Source organism: Fukomys damarensis, unplaced genomic scaffold, assembly GCF_012274545.1.
Source record: "Fukomys damarensis isolate Sample0158 unplaced genomic scaffold, DMR_v1.0_HiC HiC_scaffold_17, whole genome shotgun sequence".
In the NCBI taxonomy this organism is placed as follows: domain Eukaryota; kingdom Metazoa; phylum Chordata; class Mammalia; order Rodentia; family Bathyergidae; genus Fukomys; species Fukomys damarensis.
In genome coordinates, this window is record NW_022900929.1 from 47,950,666 (window position 1) to 47,972,812 (window position 22,147).

Sequence of the window (22,147 nt, forward strand, 5' to 3'; positions counted from 1 at the left end):
GAGGAAAACTCTACTGTCTTCACTTCCAGCCTAACTTTTCTCCAAGTTTTTTCTAATTTCTACATTGCTTTCATCACAAATGTGGTAAAATACAAATGGATCATCTCATCTCTCTCTCTGAAAGTTCCCCCTACTCTCAGGAAAAAATCTAAATTCCTAAAATGATAAAGGTTTTAAAAAATTTTTTTTAGCATACCAGAGATTGAACCCAGGACTGTACCAGTGCTAGGCAAGCATTCTACTAATGAGCTACACCCCTATCCTGACAAAAGAAATTTTAATGATGTAGCCCATACTTATTTCTTCAAGAACACCCTTTGCAGTTCTGCTCTCCAGGTACCTATATGCCAGTTTTCATCAAACTGTTGAATTTGCCCAATATGCTGTGTCCTCCCACATTTCTGTGCTTTACACATGCAGCGTGACTCCTTTTTCCCCTGCCTCTTGAACTTGATTTCTCAACTTTCACCATTTGTCTGATAATCACCTCAGGAATCCCTTCTGGGGCAGCCCAGGTAAATTCATAATTATTCAGGCCACTCAGCATCCTGTACATCCCTCTGCCACCATGCAGAACTTGTTTCATAGGACTACTGTAAGGATTAAATGAATTAATAAGTATAGATTGGAGCACAGCCTGGCTCCTGGCTCCATTTACTGTTAGGTTACCTTCTAGTACCTGTGAGGAATTGGTCCCAGGATCCCCCATGGATAACAAAATCTGACAATGCTCGTGTCCCTTATATAAAATATTATTGTATTTGCATAAAACCTACATGATCCTTCTGAGTATTTAAAATCATTTCTAGATTACTTTTAATATCCAATACAATGTACATGCTATGTAAGTAGTTGTTACACTGTTTTGCTTAGGGTATAACAAGAAAAGGTCTGTATATGTTCAGTGCAGAAAATTTTGTTTCAATATTTTCAGTCTTTGGTTGGCTAAATCCTTGGGTGTGGGACTGCAGAAATGGAAGGCGGACTGTGTTTAGAATCTTTCCACATCCGTCACCTCTACTTGGCAGAAGCACCTGGGGAGGGGCTTGCTCCTTCCTCGTACGTGTGGCAGTACTGGTGCCTCATACAGCACCTTGTTCGTGTATTCAGTGGGGAGGAATGGCTTCATTTTTGCCCTTTTTCCTGTCCTTAGGAGCCCTTTAACCTACAAGACTTCTTAATCTGAAAGGTTCAAGAATAATTCCAGGAAGAACTCAGAACATTAGGCAAATGGTCTTATAGTTACTACTGGCCCATAAAAGTGTAAGCAGTGGGAGCACAAAAAGAAAATATGATTCAGAAGCAAAACGAAAGGTTGCTATTCTCAGGTTTTAGTGTACACACAAGTCAAACCTCTAGTGAGCTTGTTCTAGCTTTCTGCTTCAAGGATGCTGATACAAGAAGTCTATGTGGGAGCCTAAAAATCTGATTTATTATTATTATTATTATTATTATTATTATTATTATTATTAATTTTTTTGAGACAGGATCTTGCTATATAATTCAGGCTGGCATTGAACTCACTGTGTAGCTCAGGCTGGCTGTGGATTCAGAGCCATCCTTCTGCCTCACCCTCCTGAGTGCTCAATTATAGGTGTGCACCACAATGCCTGGCTTATTTTTTGAGACAGGGTCTTGCTCTGTAGCCAAAGTTGCTCTCCAACATGCAATCCTCTTGATCCAGCTTCCTAGGTGCTAGGATTGCTGTTGTGCATCACTCTGCCCAGCTAAACATCTGATAATTAAGAAATGTTCTAGATAATTCAGATAGTACCCAAAGACTTCCCTGAAGTAAGAGAACATTTCCGTTAAAACCAAAGACAAAATCCTTTAGAAGTTACGCAGAGGCCAGCTTTAGCAGAGAAGAGACTTATACAATGGGTACCGGCTCTGAGTCTCTGAGCCTCACCTTCCTTTGTGGTTTCCTGTCCACATATCAGTGGGTTACCTCACCAAGCAGTCCTGTCCCACAAACCAGAAACCTGAGAAGTTACATTTCTTCTGGCTCTACACCACCCTCCCCAGCCACATCCCATCCTTCCCCAAGCCCTGTCAAGGTACCCTCCTGGATACTTCCCCGGGGTGTCTTTCTCTGTCTTCAGCGCAAGCACTCTAGCCCAGCTATCATCTCTAGCATAAACTTCCGCATTCACTTTCCAGGCTGTGCCTGCATTCACTCCATCCCTGCTTTAATCCATTCCTGACACTGCAGGCCAGCTGACCCAAAGCACAATCTGGTCGTATTACCTCCAATCCTTTATGCCTCTCAAAGGCTTTCCATTGACCTTAGCCTGACCAAGATGTATATAGCTGCTGAGCCCCACAAGGCTTAGGCTTACATCCTTCAGCTTCATCTCTTCACTCTGCCCTTTACTCCTTGTCTTAGCTACACTGTTCTTTCAGTCCTCTTTAATCTTCCAGCCTCCCATCCACCTCAGGGTCTTTGCACAGGCTCTTCTGTTTTCCTGGAGTGACTTCCCTTCCCTCTTCTAGCTAATGCCTTCTTGTCCTTCAGGGTCATCTGTTTAGATAAAGCCTTGATGACCACCACTGCCACCAGGCTAGTCACATGCCTTTATTATAAACCAGAGCCATGTACTCTCGGTCATCTCGTACAGTTACTCAATCATTTCTTTCTCAGACTGGGAGAAATGAAGAGTGACTCATAGGTTTTGGGCTTGAGCAAGTAGATCACTGTAGTAACATTGAAATGGGAAAAACTTGGGGAAAAACAGTTTGGGGTAGAATTTATTAACAGCTCAATGGACCACTTTCAGTTTCCAATAGAATAGAGGCTGTGGCTGCAATCCTGTTCCAGATTACTAAATGATTTTGGACAAATCTTCATCTGTTAGGTAGGCATAATATTGCCATATACGTATATAATATTAGAATGAGCATATTTCTGTGGCAATTTCAATGGATATAAGAGAATCATCACACAGAAATCACTGCTTCTGTAGAATTTATATTTTAGTTGGGGAGCAGAGACACAATAAACATGCATAATTCAAATATTTAGTGTGTTGGATGGGGATAAATGCTTTGGATGGAAAAAGAAAGCTGGGAAAAGTGATGGTGAGGAAGGGAATATATTTTCATCTTGTTTAATCTTCTGGCCTCCAGAAGATGGCCAGAAAAGGCCTTACTTACTAAGGTACTGATAGTTAAGGAAAGATCTTAAAGGAGGGGAGGCACTGGCTGTATTGGTGTGTGGGAGAGGAGTGTGCCAGGCAAAAGAAGAGCAACTACAGGCCCTGAGGTGAGTGTGTGTCTGGAGGGTCCAAGAAACATCAAGGGAGATGGAGCAGGGTGATGAGGGCCAGGATGAGATCGGAGGAGGACAGGGGCTACCCCTGCAGAGCCCCGGGGGCCACAGGGAGGTCCCTGGCTGCTCTTCTCCATGAGGTGAGGAGCCAGGGAGGAGGTAAGCAGACGGCGGCATGACCTCACTGACATTTTCAAGGATCCCTCTGGCTGCCAAGCTGGGAATAGATGGGGTGGGGAGGGCCAGTGAAAGCATGGGTGTGTTGGTCCAAGTGACAGGGGAGGAGGAGGCTTTGACTATGATAGGCAGATCAGGAAAAGAGGATTTAATAAGCCAAGCAAGAATGCAAATAGTTAAATACATAGACTTTTAGATGCTAATATATGAGCTATGGAGAAAAAGTATGAAGGAGATAGGAAGTCTGAGATGTTGCAACTTCTTTTTCCTTTGTCCCCGCCCTCCAGAGGTACTGGTGCTTGGACCTTGAGCTTTGCTTCACTGCCAACCCCCCTCTCCCCCTGCCTTTTGAGAAAGATCTCACTAAGTCACTAGTTCCCCAGGCTGACTTCCAGTCCTCAGGCTCCCAGAGTGCTGGCATTATAAGTGTGTGCCTCAATGCCTGGCTCAGTACAATTTTAAAATAGGGTGATGAGAGCTCATCAAGATGGTGACTCTTAAGCAAGACTTAAAACAAATGAGAGAAGAAGTCCTAGAGACATTTGAGAAAGAAATTCAGAGAATGTAGCATGCGGAGGCCCTGAAGCAAGATGGGAGGCCTGGCCCTGGAAAACAAAGGGGCTGGGGGCTGGTACAGAAGGAGTCAGGGGACAAAAATGGGCTGAGGTCAGAGTAACCAGGAATTGTAAGGATTCTGACTTTGGGCAAAGCCAGTAGGATTGGAGTAGAGAATTGACAGAGTCATCTACTTGTTCCACTTGCTGTGTAATGAGTTTGGTATGACGGGGAGTATGGATGTGGGAGAATAACTAGGACGCTGGTGCTGTAATCTAGGTGAGAGATGAGGGAGCTCTGGCAGAGCAGTAGCCACACAGGTGATGGGAGCAGTCATGTTCTGGGCACACACATATGAAAAATGGAACCCCAAACGCTTGCTGTCAGATTAATACGGGATGTCCTTAATATGAGAGACAGAAAGGAGTCAAAGATAACTCCTTGAGCCCAAGAATTTGGAAAAGTGTAGCTTTCCCACTGGCTGGGATAGGGTGTCTGTGGGAGGACACAGTGCAGGGAAGCCAGGAGTCACATTTGTCACATGGGATGTCTGCTGGATGTCTGACATGTTGAGAAGATGGTAGATGGATAAGGTTGAGGGGGTTGAGCTAAACAGCAGGTCTGGTGATACAATTTTGCAAACCAGTGATCCTTAAAACCTTAAGACTGGCTGATATCACATAGGCAGATGTAGCTGGATGAGAGAGCACCTGGGAGCAACCCCAAGTTACTCAGGCACCCTGAGAGCAGAGGAGGAGGAAGCAGCCAAGGAGACAGGGAAAGGCAGCCTTTGAGATGCAAGAGGAACAGGATGGTGCCCTGGGAACAAGACTTCCTCAAATCTTTAAAATGTTTCCAAAGGTCATGCATGGGGGAAAGCAGCAAATGAAACAGTGTTAGCAGATATTTTCCCTACAACAGTTGAGGATTATTATTTTTTCTTTATAATTTTCTATGTTTTCTTAATTTTCCACCGGAACATGTATTACTTTTGTAAAAATTCTTAGAGGAAGATATTTGGAAACAAATATTGGAAAGTGGATAACACTGCTCTGAGAGTACTCCAACCTATTTCTGCCTCCAGCATGTGCCTTTGTAAGGGAATTGGGGTCCTTGTCTCCACAGAGAGAACTATGGAAAGTGGATAGTGATGCCCCACTGTAGGGGGCTTCAAAAAGATTTGCATGGCAGGAGGAACCTGGGAGGCTGCTCCGACCCTAAGCAGGCCCTGTCTCAAGGGCTGCTGAGCTGGCACCATGGCACCATGACCTGCCTGCTGCGATTTTCAGGGGCAGTAGGAGAACACTTCATCCCCAGCACAGACTGCAGCCATCTGATGCAGGCTGACAGAATGACAGGACCGCAGCTTCATTAAAAAACAGTTTATTGCCCTCTGTGCCACCCAGTGTAGGTGAAGACTGGCTCCCTCCTCAGGTGTCCCAGGCTCTCTCCTGAGACCCTGGGGAGCCACTCTGAGCAGGGTCCCACATCTTGGGGCAGTGTCCTTGCTCCTCTGACTCCAGTCCCATTGCTCCTGATCCAGGGCTAAGCTCCACCTCGAGATGCCATAGGGATGGACTCCCCTGAGCGACCGTCACCTCCAGCTCCTGAGAAAACTGCACCCCCAGAGGCTGGAGCCACATCCACCTGGATGACACCGTGCACCTGGGAGAGCTGTGGGCTGTCCAGGCTGGCAATGAGCTGGCGGGGGCCTGGTCTCGCAGGCACAAAGGTCTGGCGCAGGGTCACTGTCTCATTGCCCCCGATGTCCCTGTGGGGAGAGACAGGGTCATAGACCTAGAACCACTCAGGGTGTATGGGGCTAGAAGGACTGATCCTGGGCGGGCAGGCAGGCAGGAAGGAGCAACAGGAGGACCCATTCAGGCGATCCTGGAGTCAGCTGAAATCCACACCCATGACCAGGACAAAGCCTGAGCCCCAGAGCTGCCTCCACAAAGCCAGACCAGCAGCCACATACCCACTTCCTGCACTAGAAACCTCCTCACCGTGACCTGGGCCTCTGCCCTGTCTGTCCCATGTCCACCTGGACAAAGACTGCTGATGCCACCCCAGAAGCAGCTCGCAGCCTCCCCTCCTCTCCATCGCCATTGCTCCTGCCCTCACCACACCATTGCTGTCTCACTGGGGCTCCCATGGCCAAGAAACCTTGAGAGGCTCACGCCACCTCCCCGTGGGGGCTCCCTGTGCACTTCCTGCTCCTAAGGAAATGAATCTTGCCCCGTCTGAGCTCCTCCAGCAATCTGCGTGTTGCATTTTATACACTGAAAATGACTGCATCTGCTTGTGCCTGCCAGAACCTGTCCTTCCTCCTCACCCGAACCCTTACCTCTGGTGCCCATTCATCCCAAGCCTTCCTTGAGGTCTCTCTTTGGAGGCTGAGTGGTGTATTCAGCACAGTCCTCCAAGGGAATGAGCCAGCATTCCTTCTCTGAAGATGAGCCTTCTGTGGGCCAAGGTCTTGTACCTGCAGGCTTCTTTGAAGAGGTTTCCCTGGACTGGTCTACTCCCTTTTCTGCTTTTTAGTTGTGTGGTTCAAGACAATTTACTTAACTTCTCTGATTCTCACTTTCTGGTCTACAAAGTGGAAGTGAATTACAATGAAGGGTGTGATCAGATAGGCTTGAAAGTGCCTCTGAGTCCCTAAAGGAGGGCAGCAGGAGTGTATATCACACTAGAAAGTCTAACAGGGAGTCTATTGCTTAACAGGTTATATTTTGGGTCCTTAAAAATCTGCATTAATATTTTGTCGTCTTCTCCATAGACACAAGGTAAAAAGTTGCTTAGGCTCAGAACAGCCTTCAAAGTGTATTTATCATTTAATTGTAATATTTCAGAAATTAACCTTTACAGTGCAATAATTAACATTATTCCCATAAGAAACTGCTTTCCAGTCTCTTGCTGGCAATGTCAAGCTCTCTTCCTGCCCTAGATTTAGTGCAAGGTGAGGCCTTTGCCACACCTCTGCCTTTGAGATGAAGTTGCATGTAAGTCAGTTGCTAAAACTGAAATGTCCTCTAGGTGTGTGTGGGTAATGAAACTAACTCCCTGATGTGCACATTGGAGCTTAGACATCCCAGGGAGGACTGCCCTTCAGTTGGATACTTGTTCGACTATGTTGACGGGGTTTGAAACATTTTAAAAGCTCTTGGATTTCAGCTGGGCATGGTGGCACATGCCTGTAATCCTAGCACTTGGGAGGCTGAGGAAGTAGGATCGCCACAAGTCCAAGGCCCTGTCTCAAACAAAACAAAACTCTTGGATTTTTTGTTGCTGTTGTTGTTAATACTGGGGATGGAACCCACCTCGGGCCTTCACACTGAGCTATATCCCCAGTCATTTTTTTTGTACTGGGGATTGAACTTGGGACCTTGCACTTACGAGGCAGGCAGTGGCACCACTGAGAACTTTTGGATTTTTGTTTGTTTGTTTGTTTGTTTGTTTTTTTGAGACAGGGTCTCACTATGTAGTTGAGACTGACCTGAAACTCACTATGTAGCCCAGGCTGGTCTTGAACTCACAGCGATCCTCCTGCCTCAGCCTCCTGAGTGCTGGGATTACAGGCATGCGCCACCACGCCCGGCTCTGAGAACTCTTGGGTTTTTAACAGATCCCATTAAACTACACATGCGTGCGCGCACACACACACACACACACACACACACACACACACGCAGGTACATGCATGCACACACGGATAGGCAGAGTCGGCCTGTCCCTCCTTCACAGCACACCTCATTTCTGTGTATATGCTGCCAAAGCGAGCACAGCACACCTGTTTTGAATGAAAAGGACATTGTTTCCTCCTTGTTTTGCTTGCCTTGTTAATTAGTCTTAGCTCTCGATGACATCAGGCTTGTTTCCAAAGTAAAATTCACTACTCAGGAAGGAAAATTGCCCACTCCAGGTGTATTTTAGAGTATGATTCAGGCTCTGAGGGAAGTTCCCAAGAAGGTCTTGGGACAGACGTCCAGCCTCCCTGTGACTGTTTTGATGGTGACAACAGTCATCTGGAGGAGTAAGTCCTGGAATGTTAATATTAAGTGGCCAGTCACCATGCTGGGGCGGCACACCTTGTATAATGCGGTTCCACACCTTACCACTGCCTTTGATGTGCAAATGGGAGGCAAAGTAACACCCATCTTGGAATGTAATACATGTGAACCAACAGCTCAGGGCTGTCCTCTCGAGGCTCCCAAATGACCGGGATGCCCTAGTCTGAGTTAGCAGCAGCCAAGGAGTCACAAAATGTCCAAGGAAGGCCTGCCTGAGAGACCATGATCTAACTGTCACTGTAGACAGATGGGGCTCTCGAATGGGGGGAGAACTAATGCAAAGGCCCAGCTAAGCAGAGGGGACAGGTGTCCTGACTCTAGCATAGTGGTTTTCCCTCATTTCCAGGCAGCAGCTTAGTCAATGGCCTAGTGGGAATAGTGAGGAGCGTCTGGTCTCAGGACCCCACAGGATGGTGTTAATGCTGGTGAGAGATATCTCAGGCAGGACTAACAGCGCAGGCTGTGTCTGTCTCAAGCTTCACCATTTGAGTTGCCAGAGACCCTCATAGCATGACTGAAGATAGCTGCCTTGTGAGGTATCTCAGAGTTCGCAGGGGCCCAGGCTGGGGCAAAGTTCAGGAGAGCAAATTTCTCAACTTTGGCCTGGTGGCAAAAGTGGCAGCCACTACCAGGAGGTATGAGGGGAGGGGTAGGCAGGGCTCTCTGCCTCACCTCTGTCCTCTCTCACAGATGTTGCTCTCCCATATGAGACTTCTCCGAACAGGAAAATGCCTGTCCCTATCCCCAGAAAGCTGATCTGAAGAGTAGCCCTGCTTTCCCTCTGCTTTTCCTGGGGAGGAAAAAGACATGGAATGTCTGTCAGAGATGGCAGTCCCAGGCCCGGGGCCTTGCCCAGCCTGAGATCGGCCTAGCTAGGGTGAAAGGGCCTAGTACAGGGCTCACTCCCTTGGAACTGCTGCTTAGCTCTCCCGGCACAAACCAGACAGCAGTTGAGGCCCTTGTGGTATACATGATGGAGAAAGCAGAGTCTGCTCCCTATTCACTATAAGACCCTGTGAGACATGGACACCAGCTTCCCCAACTGTCAAGTGAGGACAGCAATAATGAAAATAAAATCTAGTGGCAGACCACTAACTTTGAGCCATGCACTGGACTAACCAACCCTCAGTTGCATCCCCCTCGAGAGGTGAGAACACACACTTAGAAGAGTTACATCCCTTCCCTGAGGGACCTAGTCAGGAGTGAGGAAGCTGGAATTGAACCTAAATCTTTTGGGTTCTACAGCTGTGGTTTTAATTGTGTGACAATCTCTACTTGGGCTATAGTGATCTCCAAGTGAGATACTGTTCCTGAAAGTGCCTGGTCAGCTCTTCTGTGTTGGTTACTTATTATTCCTATGTGGAGTTTTACTCCCTAATTAGATGGTGAGTCGGGACAGGAACTTGGGGTGCAGCATGAGGCCCCAGAAGGCCTCCCTAAGCACTCGCTGGATTGAATTGAATGAGTTGGGGGGACTGCTTAGCTGGTCCCACTCTGCTGCATGGGGTCCTGGCCCAGACAGAAAGCAAAGCTGGGGCCCAAGGCACTCTGGAGGAAGGGAAGGCAACAGTGCAGGAGACACCAGACTCACCCAACATTGAGGACTTTGGGTCGCTGTAACCCAGAACCCTCGAGCCGGAAGACGACTTTGGTCAGGGTAATAGGCAGGGGGTTCTTGAAGATAATCTGTACTTCACACTCCTGGCCAACCACGGCTGCTCCCAGTAACTGAAAGAGAGGAAAACCCACATCAGAGACCCTGGCTAAACACCTGGGGTGGTAGGCTGCTTTTTTTTTTTTTTTGGTACCAGGGATTAAACTCAGGCCCTTGCGCTTGCAAGGCAGGAGGTGGAGCCACTGAGCCAAATCCTCGGCCCTGTATGCTGCTCTTGAGGGGGAAAACAGAATCAAAATTTCCCAAGTCTCATAGTCTACTCCTGATTGAAGGCTTCCCAAGTCACAGGGGAAATTCCATCCTAACCTGCACTTACCACAGGATCAGGGACATGCTACCTACTTTACAAATGAGGACATGGAGGCCCAAGAGTCCAGAGCTGGTCCTTACACTTTTTCTCCTAGAAAGGTCCATCAGACTAACCTGCTCCTAGCTTAGTGACTCCCCTTTTCCTCCAGTTTCCCTCAGTCACTGCCCATTGACCATCCCTTATGCCCAGAAAGCTGCACTTACCGTGAGGGAGAGGTCTGGGGTGCGCACACGGAAGGTGTGCTGCTTGGCCAGCACCTGCCTGCTCTCCTTGACGTGGCCAGAGACATTGAGCAGCATGGCCCCCTGGTCCACCAGGTGGGGCCGGTATTCCTTGTAGGCCACGGGCATAGTCACACGGTCCGCTGGGGGAAAGCGGCACGGGGTCACTGGGGCCTGCTTCCCCATATGAGGCCTCCCCAGGGTGCTTCCCATGGCTCCACATCCACAACCCTGGGAGCTTGGCCATCTAGGGGACAAGTAAGAGTAAGGAGCACTTACAGGCTCCTGGTTCCAGTGCCACTTCCTTCTTGCTCTCTTTGAAGATGGGCCCAGTGACACCAGTGTAGTAGGTAACAGAGAGGTAGAGGTGCAGTTTCACAGTGCGGCGACTACTGCCGTGATTTGATAGCACCACAGAGACCGTCAGATCCTGGCCCATCACTGCATCCTGAGCTTCCACCTGCATGGCCACGTCCTCAGCAGAGTCCCGGCTGGCATACACGTTGGGCTTGCTGCCATGGGCAGCCGCTGTCTCCACTGCCTTCCGCTCTGCATCTGAGCCTGGGGGTTGAGGTCAGGGGTGAGGTCCCAGCACTGGCTGGGGTAGGCAAATGCTCAGCAGGAATACTCCGCACAGGGCTGGCTGGATTGAGGGGACTAGTACCTTCTGGATGTTTATAAGTGTGGGTGATGTCCTCCCGCATGTTGGAGCTGACAGCTTTGGTGACAATGAGGGTCCCAATGGCCTTTTCCTCTACATACACAATCTTGAAGCTGCCATCTTCCTGCCTCTGCCAGTATACCTTGTCACTATTCACCTGTTGGAGAGGAGGGGTGAGCAGAACTGAGCCAGCTAGTGTGAGGGTGGCTTGGCCCCCTAGTCCTATGGCACTCCCTCACCCCTACTCCCACCCTTCGACACCCCCTGGAACTGCAGGGCAGAACCAGGTTCAGTGTTGGAGAGCTTCCTGGCAGAGCCCATCTAGGAGACTTCCAAGGTAAGCCAGATGAAGCCAGAGTGCTAGGGAGAAGCTGGCCTGGGAGGCTCCTTGCAGCACATTTTGGCATTAATAACAGTAATCCCTTATGCTCATTCACTGGTTTTATGACTTATGAAGCAGTTTCATACCCATTATCTCTTTTGATCCTGAGTGCAGGAAGCAAGGCAGCCATTATTATCCCCTTTTTACAGTTGAGCAAACTAAGCCTCTAGAATGAGTGACTTGCCCAAGATCACACAGCTAGTCAGTCAGCGGTAAAGTCTGGACCACAGGACCCAGGGCTGAAGCCAATGCTCTGATCATTCCAGGTGGCCTGAGGGGGCACCTGGAGCCCAGCCCTCACCTCGGCAAAAATGAAGGGTGTGTCATACTTCATGTAGACTAAGCCATTCTTGATGGACTCCACAGAGCAGGGACCACAGCAGAAGATGCCTAGGGAGTGAGGCAGGGCAGAGGTGAGGGTTCTGAGGAAGCTGAGAGGGATCCTTGGGCCCTGGGCAGTGGTTACACAGGGCCCCCATTCCACCTACCAGGCCCTGTAGCACTGGTTGGTAGCCTCTGCACAAGGCCAGCAGCCCTCATCCAGACACTCAGGGCCAGCTGATAGTCCAACCAAAGGAGGAAAAATGAGAGCAGTCAGCTTTCTTAAACCCAGGCAGCTCTGCCAGAGGTTGGAGTAGGGGGCAAATTTATGGATAAGGTAGGGCTTGGCCTTCATAGGCAAGTCATAGGCCCACTCTATGGGCCAGCTAAAGCTAGATGTCTACTGTCTGTGACTCCCCGAGAGGACTGCACTGTTCCCCTACCCCCATCCTTCCTCAGGACCAACTCAGGGCTCACAGTGTCTCTGGCTGGGAGAGTAATGACATCACCTCCACCATTTCAGAAGGATCCTCAACTCTGCAGCCCACACTGTCCTCTCTACTGGGAAGTGGGGTGTGGGAATAGGGGGAAAGTCTGTCTTATTGTACTTAGGAGCGTTTCCTGGAGGAAATAGACTGGCGGGAGAAGATGGTGTAGAAGAGGGCAAACAGGAAGTGAGCACTGAGAGGAAAGAATCTTAACAATACCTAACATGATGGCCTCCTTTTACATATGGGGAAACAGGCTCAGCCAGGTGAAGTAGATGCCACCATCTTATGATGCAGATGGAAGGAGCTAAATATTTACTGAATGACTACAATATTTCAGGCATGTTGCTAGTCTTCTCTGGTACATAATTTCTCATTTAATCCTCTTTATATGGTGTATGTTATTCTCATGTTATTCACAGGAAAACCAAAGCCCAAAGGTGCAAGATACCTCATCTAACAAGTGATCGAGGTGGAGCCAAGCCCTGGCTTGGGTGGTCCCAGCATCTCCTGCCTGCCACCTACCTCACCACTCCTCAGGAAGTGGGCAGAGTTCAGAGACCCCATTGCCAAGGCCAGGTGGTTCTTGTCTGGCAGACATTACTAGGTTGTACAACTCAGGGGAGACCATTTACACAGACGGCTGAGAGGGAGAGGTCTGGGAGGAGACCTGCGGATGAAATGTAGGCTCTGCTAGGCTGTAAGGGCTGGGAAAGGACAGGAAGGGAAGGTAGGCTGCCTGGGGCTGGAATGTGAAGGTTGGAAGGGGTTGGAAACCTCTGAGCAGAGTGCACGGTAGGTCTCATTTTTTTCAGAAATGTGTTTGTGGATACAGAAAAGAGACAAGAGGCTGATAGGGATAGGTTACGTCATCCCAGGTTGTCATCCCTATGTTTTAGGGGCTGTTCTTTTTCTTTGAATCCTGAGCTTTGATTTTTCTATACTGTACACATAACTCATAGCAAATAATGGAACAAACAGGAGAGGAAGTTGGTGAAAATGAGAATGTGTTTCAACAAGGGAGGGTGGGAATAGATTTGCTCTGATTCTAGTGTTCTGTGTCCCAGACAAAGTCTCTCCACTTCTGCAGGCCATTTTCCACATGTCTCACAGGGCATGGAGTATGCCTCAAACCTGAGAGGTCTTCAGAATTACCAGGTCAAACTTCCAAAAATATAGATTGTGGAGCTGGATCTGGAGATGTAGCTCAGGGATAGAGCTTGCCTACCATCCCCAAGGTCCTAGGTTCATGAGGTATCAGGTTTGGGGTGGACACCCCAAAAGAAAGTAGAAACTGGGCCAGGGATTTAGTGGTTCTACACCTGCTTCACAAGTGCAAAGTCCTAAATTTGATCCCCAGTACCAAAGGAAAAAAATAGAAAATTACTTAAACAAACAAACCAACAAATGAACAAACATCTTGAGGGGTGTGGTTATGCCCACCTGTAATTCTAGCACTGGGGAGAAGCAGGAGAATTGCAAATTCAAGGCCAGTCTAGGCTATACAGTGAGTTCAAGGCTGGCCTGGATTATGTAGCAAGACCCTGTCTCAAAAAACAACAAAACAGAACAAAAAACAAAAAAACAACAAGCAAAATAAGATGAAGCAAAGCAACCATCTCTTGAAAACACAGGAAGTCTTAAATATTATGTTATACAATTATATGCTATTTTTGCATTATAACTATGACTTTTTAAATCTAAAAATACATATATAAATAAAAAGTCCCTTTAGTTATCTCTGGGTATGTAAGGGAAAAAAGCAAGAATAGTGGATTTGTTGGAGGGAGGAGCTTTCTCCTTGACTGCTTTTGAACCTTTTGAATTTTGAACCATTTGAGTATATTAGCTATGATAAATAAATAAAATTGACCATTATGAATAAAATTAAGGCAAATAGTCACGTAAAAATATGAAAATAAAATGGCCCAATGGTAGTTTAGTGGATAAGCCCATTTAGAGCAATTTGGGCTGGGGATTTAGCTCAGTGGTGCTGCAACTGCCTTGCAAGCACAAGGTCCTGAGTTTGATCCCTGGTACCAAAAAAAAAAAAAAAAAAAAAGGGAGACCTTGTCTCAAAAAACTGAAGCAATTTGAGATTAAAGGACTTCGGTCTCAGGCTAGGCCCAAGTTGACGCTTTGGAGTCTGGTACCCAGGTGGAGATCTGGAGGGGGCCAGGGTGGGTCTAAGAGCCAGGCAGTGCCTGCCTTACCACTGCTAGTCTCCTGGGGTGTGGCATCTACAACCTGCCACCCATCAAAGCCTGAAGGCAGATCCGGCCTCTTCATCCAGCAGTCGTTCCACACATGGAAATTCCTGGGTGGACATGGAGGGAGGGCTATGTCTGAGACTCTCATCAAGGCTTCGTTGACCACTTTCCCTGCCTCCCTCCATGGGTGCCATTCCGCAGCAGATAACATAACGCACAGTCCAGACCCAGCCCCAGCCTCACCAAACAGAATCATGGTTCAGATGCTCCAGTGGCTTCATGTTCTCATCAAAGTAGATGTCCATAGTGAGGGATGTGTCGGTGTCGTGGGCAGAGTTGAAATTGGTGACAGTACGGGTGGCTAGGCCCAGGCATCGCAACACTGTGGAGAAGCCAGAGCTGAGGTTCAGGGGATGAGGTAGGGTGCAAGGGAGATATCAGGTCAAGGATACTAGGGGAAAAGGGTGACTGAAGTTGGCAATGTTCATGGTATACAGGGTCAGGGGCCACAGGGCCCAGGAGGCTTTTGAGCCATGGAGCATTTGGAGTTAGGGAAAGCTGGGCCACCTATCTGGCTGTGCCCTTCCTGTTGCTTCTTCCTCCTCTCCCTTAGGCCTCTCTTGTTGTTAACAATAATTAATGATAATTAGGGCCAGCTTACCATCCATCCTTGCTTGCACCCTGTGCTATAGCTAGAGCTGGGCTGGGCTGAGTTGGAGCCCGGCTTCCCTCCCTCCTCCTCATGCCTTTCCCAGTACCCCTACTACCTGTGGTGGTCACACCAGCAAAGACCCAACACTGGCCATAGGGGACAGAATAGCCTGTGCGTAGGTAGCTAAGCAGGATCTCCACGCTGCCCACCCACGCCGAAGGGTTGGTGCCTCTGGAGTAATCGCCAGACCAGTTCCCAATCAGGACTCCATTGTCATCCAGGGAGTTCACCTGCCCAGGACAAGAGGGGTGGGGTGAGCTGTGGGAGGGATTCAGGACATGGCAGGGTCCCCAGCCTAGCTTCTGACCCTCCAACCACCCCTCACCCTAGATGCCTCAGGATCAGCCTGACCCCACCTACCTGTCTCCCGAGACATACCTCCCCACTGTGTGACACAGGAATGTGAATCCTGGGTGTGCCAAGTTTTGGGTTTGGCCCTACATTCCACAAAAGCTGGGACAAGAGCCAGGAAATTTGGAATGGGGGGGCAGAAAAGGGGGAGAAGAGGAGTGAAGCCCCTTTCTGTAGTACCCTTTATAAGGCACAGACAGTATTATGGGTACTCAAGGAATCCAGAAAGAACAAGACCAGTGGGGAAGGGTGAAGGGAGGCAGCAGGAGGACATTGAGCAAGGCTCCAAGACACAAGGGTGCTCACCATAGCAGAGATGACCCGCGAGACACTGACTGGGTCCCCACGACCTCCATATGGCATCCCCCGCCGGTCTAGGATATACAGGCAGGCATCTAGCACCCCATGATCAAACTGGAAGGAGAAAGGATAGAGGTGACCACAGCTCACTCTGACAGAGCTCAAACTCTGGGCCAGCCCCTGCTCCACCTCCATGTCTCCCAGTCACACGGGACCCCAGCCAGCCATACCTGGCCATAGTTCCAGGTCCGCTCGCCAATCTGTGCTTCAGTCCCGTAGTAAATTCTCCCAGACTCATTAAGGACATACTCCTGCCGCCAGTCCTCATGATCCACATACACGATGTCCTCTGTGTCCCCAGAAAACATACCTAGTTCCCTCCACTCATGTCCTGGGCCCTACCTACCACCTGGCAGGTCTGTAGAATTCCAGTTCACAGGAGAAAATGGGGATACTTTAGCCTGACAGGACTACTCTCAGGAAGGAGGCAGGGAGCATGACAGAGCTGGTGGAAGAAGGCTGGCTATAGCCCAGGCCCTTTCTCAGAAGTGAAGTGGGCCACCTTTCCCCACTGGGCCCAGGCTCCCCCACCTGGACAACGGAAGCATGGCTTCTCCTACAGCCAGGCACCCAGTGAGATCCCAGGAAAGGATCCCTGACCTCCTTCCCTCCAGCTCACCCTCTGCTGCTCCTGACTCCAGTTAGCTCACCTGAGCACCAGGGGTTGAAGAGGATGTAGATCTCATTGCGGGGGTGAAAAGGCAGCTGGAACTCTCCAGCCTCACAGCGTGTGCGGACCGTGAATTGAAACTTGCCGATGATGGCATTGGGGGAGGTGTGGACCCGCAGATTCAGATTCTGCCCACTGGCCTTGGTCACGTGGGCCTTCCAGCCCCCACTGCTCCCCTTGTCCACTGGGATGATCACATGGGTGCCCTTGCCCACCTCAGGGTTGTTTCCTAGAGTGGAGAAATGAACAGTTAGCTAGTGAGTCTCATTTGGGAGAGGGGATAGAGGCTTAGACTTCTCCCAGCCCAAATTCACCCCAACTGTCTATGAGCCATTGTGTATGTGAGTCCCTGAGTTGGGTTATTGCCTTAATCTCTAATAATCTCTCTCAGAGCAGCTCTGTGTCCACCTGACATTTTCTCCATGTTAGGGCAGAGCCCCGGTCCAACATCCCAAACCTGTTCCCCCAGCACTGAAGTTAGAGGGAGCGGGGGAAACCAGGGCACTGTCACCCTTTGCCTGCCTGCCTGTCCATTCCAGGCACAGAGCCACCCAAAGTGGTGCAGACCCCCCGCCCTGTAGGCAAAGGCAGTCGATACTGAGTGCCAACCCTGTTTGCTTCTTGGGGCTGCGGCTTCCACAGCCAGGGCATCCCGGGTGGAGATGGTGAGGGTACTTGGGAAATTAGAGGCTGGGGTGGGCAAGGTTGGGCTCTAATCAAAGGGTAAGAGGAGTCGCCCGCCCCCGACAGCTCCATAATCACCAGCCTGGGCAGCCAAGGGTCACCAAGCAACGCAGTGAGGGAGGCACCTGCCTTGGGCCACGGGACAGAGATACAGAGTCAGAAGTGAAGAGAGAGAACAGGAAAGAGGGGGAGGGAGGGAGGGAGAGAGAACCAACCATACCCTGAAGAAAGAGCAGACCCAGAAAGAGGAGCACAGCGAGACACACTGAGGTCAGCCCTGGGAGGAAGTACTGTGACACAGACACTGCCCTGAGGCTTGAGGAGAGAATGAGCTTGGGAAAACCATATCACCAAGACCCTCCTGGAGATGCACCCCTTAGGGCCTTTGCACCTGCCTTGTCTGGCAGAGGAAAGCAGTGGCCAGGAGGAGCCAAAGCCATCTGTGTCCTCTAATGCCAGCCCCAACCCCATCAAGTTGAGGGTCTTCACCCTTCCTATTGTAGGTGCCACTCACCAATGAGCAGCTCAAGAGCCATACGGTCGGAGGACTCATAGGGCCTGTTCAGGAAGAGGACCATGTGGAAAGGTTGCCCACGCCGCACAATCAGCTCATCATACTCAAACTCATCAGTGTGATGCTCGCGACGGTTCTGGTCTGAGCGGGAGCTCAGCAAATCCACACCGGTCACCACCAGCATGCCCTCTGCAAGGCCACATCTCAGGGTCAGCACAGTCCCTATGAGGATCTCAGGTCTCCCCCCTTAACTTCCCAGACCCCTTAGAGACACCAGGATAAACCTCAGATCACACTGAGACCTTCTTGCTCCCAACTGAGATGGGCAGCTGGCCTCACCTCGGATGGTGCCATCTCCTGCCGCATTTACACCACTGCCTCGGGACTCAGGCTCAGGTCTTCGATTCCAAGAGCTGGACCCTCGATTTCTGGAGCCAGAAGTCTCAGGCCCCCATTCATCATCTTCCCTATTCCTGCCAGAGCAGCAGCCGCAGCAGCGAGCCCACAAGGAACGGGCTCCTCCTCGGCGGGAGCGACGGTCTCGGTCTCGGTCTCGGTCTCGGTCTCGGTCTCGATCTGGCTCTGGAGAAGGTGTGGCAGGGGGCTGCAAGGGGTTCCCGCCCCAGCGGCCCATGTCTGAGCGAGAACCGTCCATCATGCCTATAAGAAGAGGCAAAGGAGAATGATCCCTGGCTCGGATCACCACAAAACCCTCCATGCAGATAGCAGATTCAGTCCCGGGCAGATGATAGAGACAATGTGACCCAGAGATCCTCTCTGAAGACTCCATTCAGACTCACCCTGAGAAGGCTTTCCACAGTGCACGGAAAGCCTTCCCTCCACCCTACATAGGCACCCACCTAACCACATCCCAAAAACATGCCCAGTGGAGAAGCCCGCTCCAGACCCCATCTGAGAAAATGCATACAGTTCCAAGGGAACTCCTCTCAGCCCTGAGACCCAGCTGCGCAGACCAGAACACTGGGTCCTTGTGCTGGCCTCTCCCCTTGCGGCTCCTTAGTCCAGAAGGTCACCACGAAGACAGCTTCTGGGACCCATCTGGTAGTGGAAAGCGTCCCACTCCCAGCTTTGCATAAGACGTGGGGTCCGTGGGTGGCCCGGGGTCCTTGGCAAACCCCACAGGGACTGCCGTGGCACGGGCTCTACTGGTGTCCCGAGCCCATGCTGAGCCCCGGGAGAGCCGCACCCAGCCCAGGCGACAGGTAGGTATCCGCTGGCCCGATCTCCTTTCTGGGGCGGGATCCCGGAGCGCGGTCCTGACAGCGACGCGGCCCGCTGAGGCTCAGCACAGCAGCGACCTTCGGAGCCCGGGTCCCTCACCTGGCAGCGGTGTTGACAAAGGCAGCGCTGAGTCCTGGGGCGGGACGGGTGGGGACTGATGTGACAGGAGGGACGGGCTGGACGCCGCCGCTGGAGTGGAAGGTATGGGGCGACCTGGCGGCGGTTGACAAAGGCAGCGCTGAGTCCTGGGGCGGGACGGGTGGGGACTGATGTGACAGGAGGGACGGGCTGGACGCCGCCGCTGGAGTGGAAGGTATGGGGCGGGCCGGACAAGTGGTTTATGAGGGGAGGGAGGGCGGGGCCGAGCTGCGGGGAAGTAGGGGAAGCTGATTGCTCCATCCCCTAGGGGAAGAGGCCTGGCCTCTGGGGGTCGGCCTCACCTCTTTACCCCTTTCTAGGAACCAAGGTGATGCTAAGGAAAGGGGTGGGGTCTGGGTCTGTCCGGGCTGAGGTAAGGGTAGAGAGCAGTCTTTAGTGGGACTACAGGTGTGATGGATTTTGTGCCAGATCGATTCTTGCCAGACTGGGCACATGAAGAGCCATCGAGCAGGGAGCCCCTTTTATCCTTAGCCCTGTCTGCCCTTACAGACCCCTGTCTCCAGGCTCTCCTGCAGTCCAGACCTATCTCTGCCATGTGAAACTGGCCCACAGGCCTGGTCCAGGAACTCATTCTGCCAGGGAGGTCCCAGCATCCTGGGTTGCAGACTGGTGACATCAGCAGTCAGGCCCTCAGACTGGCTCCACCGGCCAGCCCCTGACCTGCTGGCTTTGCCAGATCTTCTGACACCCCTCCCGTCATGTTTCTCCTTCCTCCAGCTGGTCCACAGCCTCGGAATCCCGGCAGGAGTGAGCCACTCCTCTGTTTCTTGAGTCTCCCATGTTTGGATCAGGGAGTCAGAGCAGGGCAAACTCTTTTCTCCTCCCAGCTTGGGGGTTAAGGAGAGGCTTAGGCCTGAGAACTCAGGCTTGGGTGAGAACCAGGGCCCCCTCCTATAGGCCTATTTCCTTCTGTGAGAGTAGTGCCTGGTCAGCTGGAGCTGAAGATTCTCCCTCTTCTCCAACCTGAAATTCTTCCTGGGGATCCAGACTAACCGGCTCCAAGAACCTACCCTAAGTGTTTGCTAATTCCAGCCCTGTCTCTGAAAGACACCAGAGATGCCACTGAGACAACCTCAAGGTAGAGAGAAGCCAAACATTTTCAGGGAGGCTCTCCATGGGCCTTGTTCTTCTAACAGCCAGGTGCTTCTCCCTCCAGCTCTATAGTGACCCAGCTCTGCCTGGCCCTGAGCAGAAGACAGTGAAAATTGTCTCCAGGAGATGCTGTTTGGTGTTGTATCAGGCAGGGATGTGCCTTGAGGAGTGGAGACAAAGAGGTTTCAGGACCTGCCAGGGGGTTCTCCACACCCACACTTTTTCTTGTCTCACTGCAACCCCTAGAACCTGGAGGATCTGTTCCACTTCCAATATCCTTGGCAAACATAAAATTCCAGGCCAGCATGAGGTAGTTCAGCCAAAGCCTTTTGTTGTGGAGCTGTTTGGGCAACACCTGGGATACGGTCCCAATTTGCTGGACATCGGTGAGCACAGGTGGGCCAGGCAGATTCCACAGTACCAGGAAAATGCCTTTGTCACATCCATGCCCTATCTCTTTGGTTTCAATCTTTCTCTTTCCCCACCCAGCCAAACCTGACTCAGTGTTAACCCCTGAGCCACTCCTGTTTCCTCCTACTGGAGGCCTGATGCCTCAGGGCCTTTCAAAGTTAAGACAAGGTGTGTGGGCTGACAGCAGGAAGGCCTTTCAGCTCAATACCTCAGAAGCTGAGCCCAGGCCTCTGCCTAACCATTCCAGATTAATGCAGAAACAAGAACGTGAGGCTTGAGTACTGAACTGGGTGTAGATGAATGACTTTGGTTCCAGGACCTGAGAGCTCAGCAACCTTGGGCAAGTCTCAACAGTGTTCCTTAAGCCAAACCATCTCACCCCTGAAAGCATGTGAAGATCAAATGGGATCAAGTATTTCCAGGGCTTTTCAATTGCAGAGTGCTGTTCACGGGACAGATACTATTGTTACAACAGGGTGGAGCGAGGGTGCCCTGACCTGCTTTTCCTGGAACACAGAGTGACTGAGCCCTCTCAGTTGTGACGATTAAGAGCCAGGCATAGCGAGGGCATCTGAAAAGGGCAGGGGTCATGGGAGAAACTTTTATGAACCCTTCTAGCTGGCCAGACTTACAAATGCTTCGTAGCTCTGCCCAAACTGGAAATGGATTCCAATCCTTATCCCAACCTGGAACCTGGGCCCTGTACTGGCCCCAAACTAGATGTTACACTCAAAAGGAGTCTCGGCCCTGAAGTCTGCCCCAAACACAAAGGCTTTGGCTCTCCACCACAGGGAGCAGCAGGGTGCAGGGTATCAGATGAAAGCAGAGTCACACTCCAAGTCTCTTCCCTTTCATTTCCCAAACCATGTGGAGGCAGTCATGGGGGTAGCCTTAGTGATGGCAGTGACAGCAGCTTGGCAGCTTGTGGCATCCTCTCCATTCTTTATTCGGTCCCAATAAGTTAAAGGGCAAGGGCAGAGGGCAGAGCCTCCTAGGTGAGGATGCTACTAACTGAAGGCAACAGTTCGGCCAGCTGCTCTGAGATACCCGCTTCTTGGCACAATGGATTGCCCTGCAGGTCGAGGAGGACCAGCCTGGGGCAGGAGGCAAGAGACTGGAGCGTTGCAGACTGCTGAAGACCTTGGGCTGAGAGTCAAGGAAAGTTCAGCGGGTCCCACACCCCACCATCCATTTGCTCCTGGGGTGGCCGGACAGCTAGGCATTGCTGCCTGGAAGACTGCTCGAGGAGCATCTCCCATGCTTCCCTGGAGACAGTGAGGTTCAAGGTATGGGCTGCAAACACCTGCCACGGGGGTTAGGAGGAAGCACAGGAAGCAGGCCAGGTACCCTACCAGCAGCAAGAGTGGTAGAGACTACAGCAAAGTGGAAACCTAGCTTGGTGCAAATGGGCATTCATGATTCAGCAATGACCAAAGGCTGAAATACAGGTCAAAGTTTTCTCTAACTTCAAATTTGAAAAAGAGAAATCAGAGCTCCAGTTTTGTTTTTTTTTTAAATATGAAACTTCCTAGGCCAGGGATGTAGTTCAGTGGTGCCACGCACAAGGTCCTGAGTTCAATTTCTGGTACCGGAAAAAAAAAAAAAAAAAAA

The 22,147-nt window shown here is 50.7% G+C and overlaps 2 protein-coding genes across 4 annotated transcripts in view; both read right to left on the reverse strand.

Annotated features, from left to right (window-relative positions):
* Positions 1-5,107: 5,107 nt before the first annotated feature.
* Positions 5,108-19,065, reverse strand: Tgm1 (transglutaminase 1). 2 transcript variants are annotated; one of them, XM_010626949.2, is made up of 15 exons: positions 18,974-19,065; positions 17,972-18,292; positions 17,633-17,821; positions 16,415-16,663; positions 15,935-16,053; positions 15,711-15,818; positions 15,109-15,283; positions 14,585-14,723; positions 14,345-14,448; positions 11,624-11,712; positions 10,944-11,097; positions 10,559-10,840; positions 10,262-10,422; positions 9,665-9,801; positions 5,108-5,771 (listed from the first exon to the last, which is right to left on the reverse strand). In XM_010626949.2, exons 2-15 carry the CDS (start codon positions 18,288-18,290, stop codon positions 5,546-5,548), a joined length of 2,451 nt encoding a protein of 816 aa, XP_010625251.1. In that variant the 5' UTR covers positions 18,291-18,292; positions 18,974-19,065; the 3' UTR covers positions 5,108-5,545. The 2 variants fall into 2 exon arrangements, with proteins under 2 accessions (XP_010625251.1, XP_033620987.1); XM_033765096.1 differs by lacking the exon at positions 18,974-19,065 and adding an exon at positions 18,561-18,965.
* A 2,170-nt stretch (positions 19,066-21,235) lies between these two features.
* Rabggta (Rab geranylgeranyltransferase subunit alpha) overlaps positions 21,236-22,147 on the reverse strand; it is an 8,623-nt gene continuing 7,711 nt past the window's right edge. Inside the window, exon 17 of one of the 2 annotated variants that reach the window (XM_010626950.3) lies at positions 21,236-21,676. In XM_010626950.3, coding sequence (XP_010625252.1) covers positions 21,528-21,676 — 149 coding nt within the window. In that variant the 3' untranslated portion in view covers positions 21,236-21,527. The remainder of the gene's footprint in view (positions 21,677-22,147) is intronic. The other variant, XM_010626951.3, reaches the window with a different exon arrangement.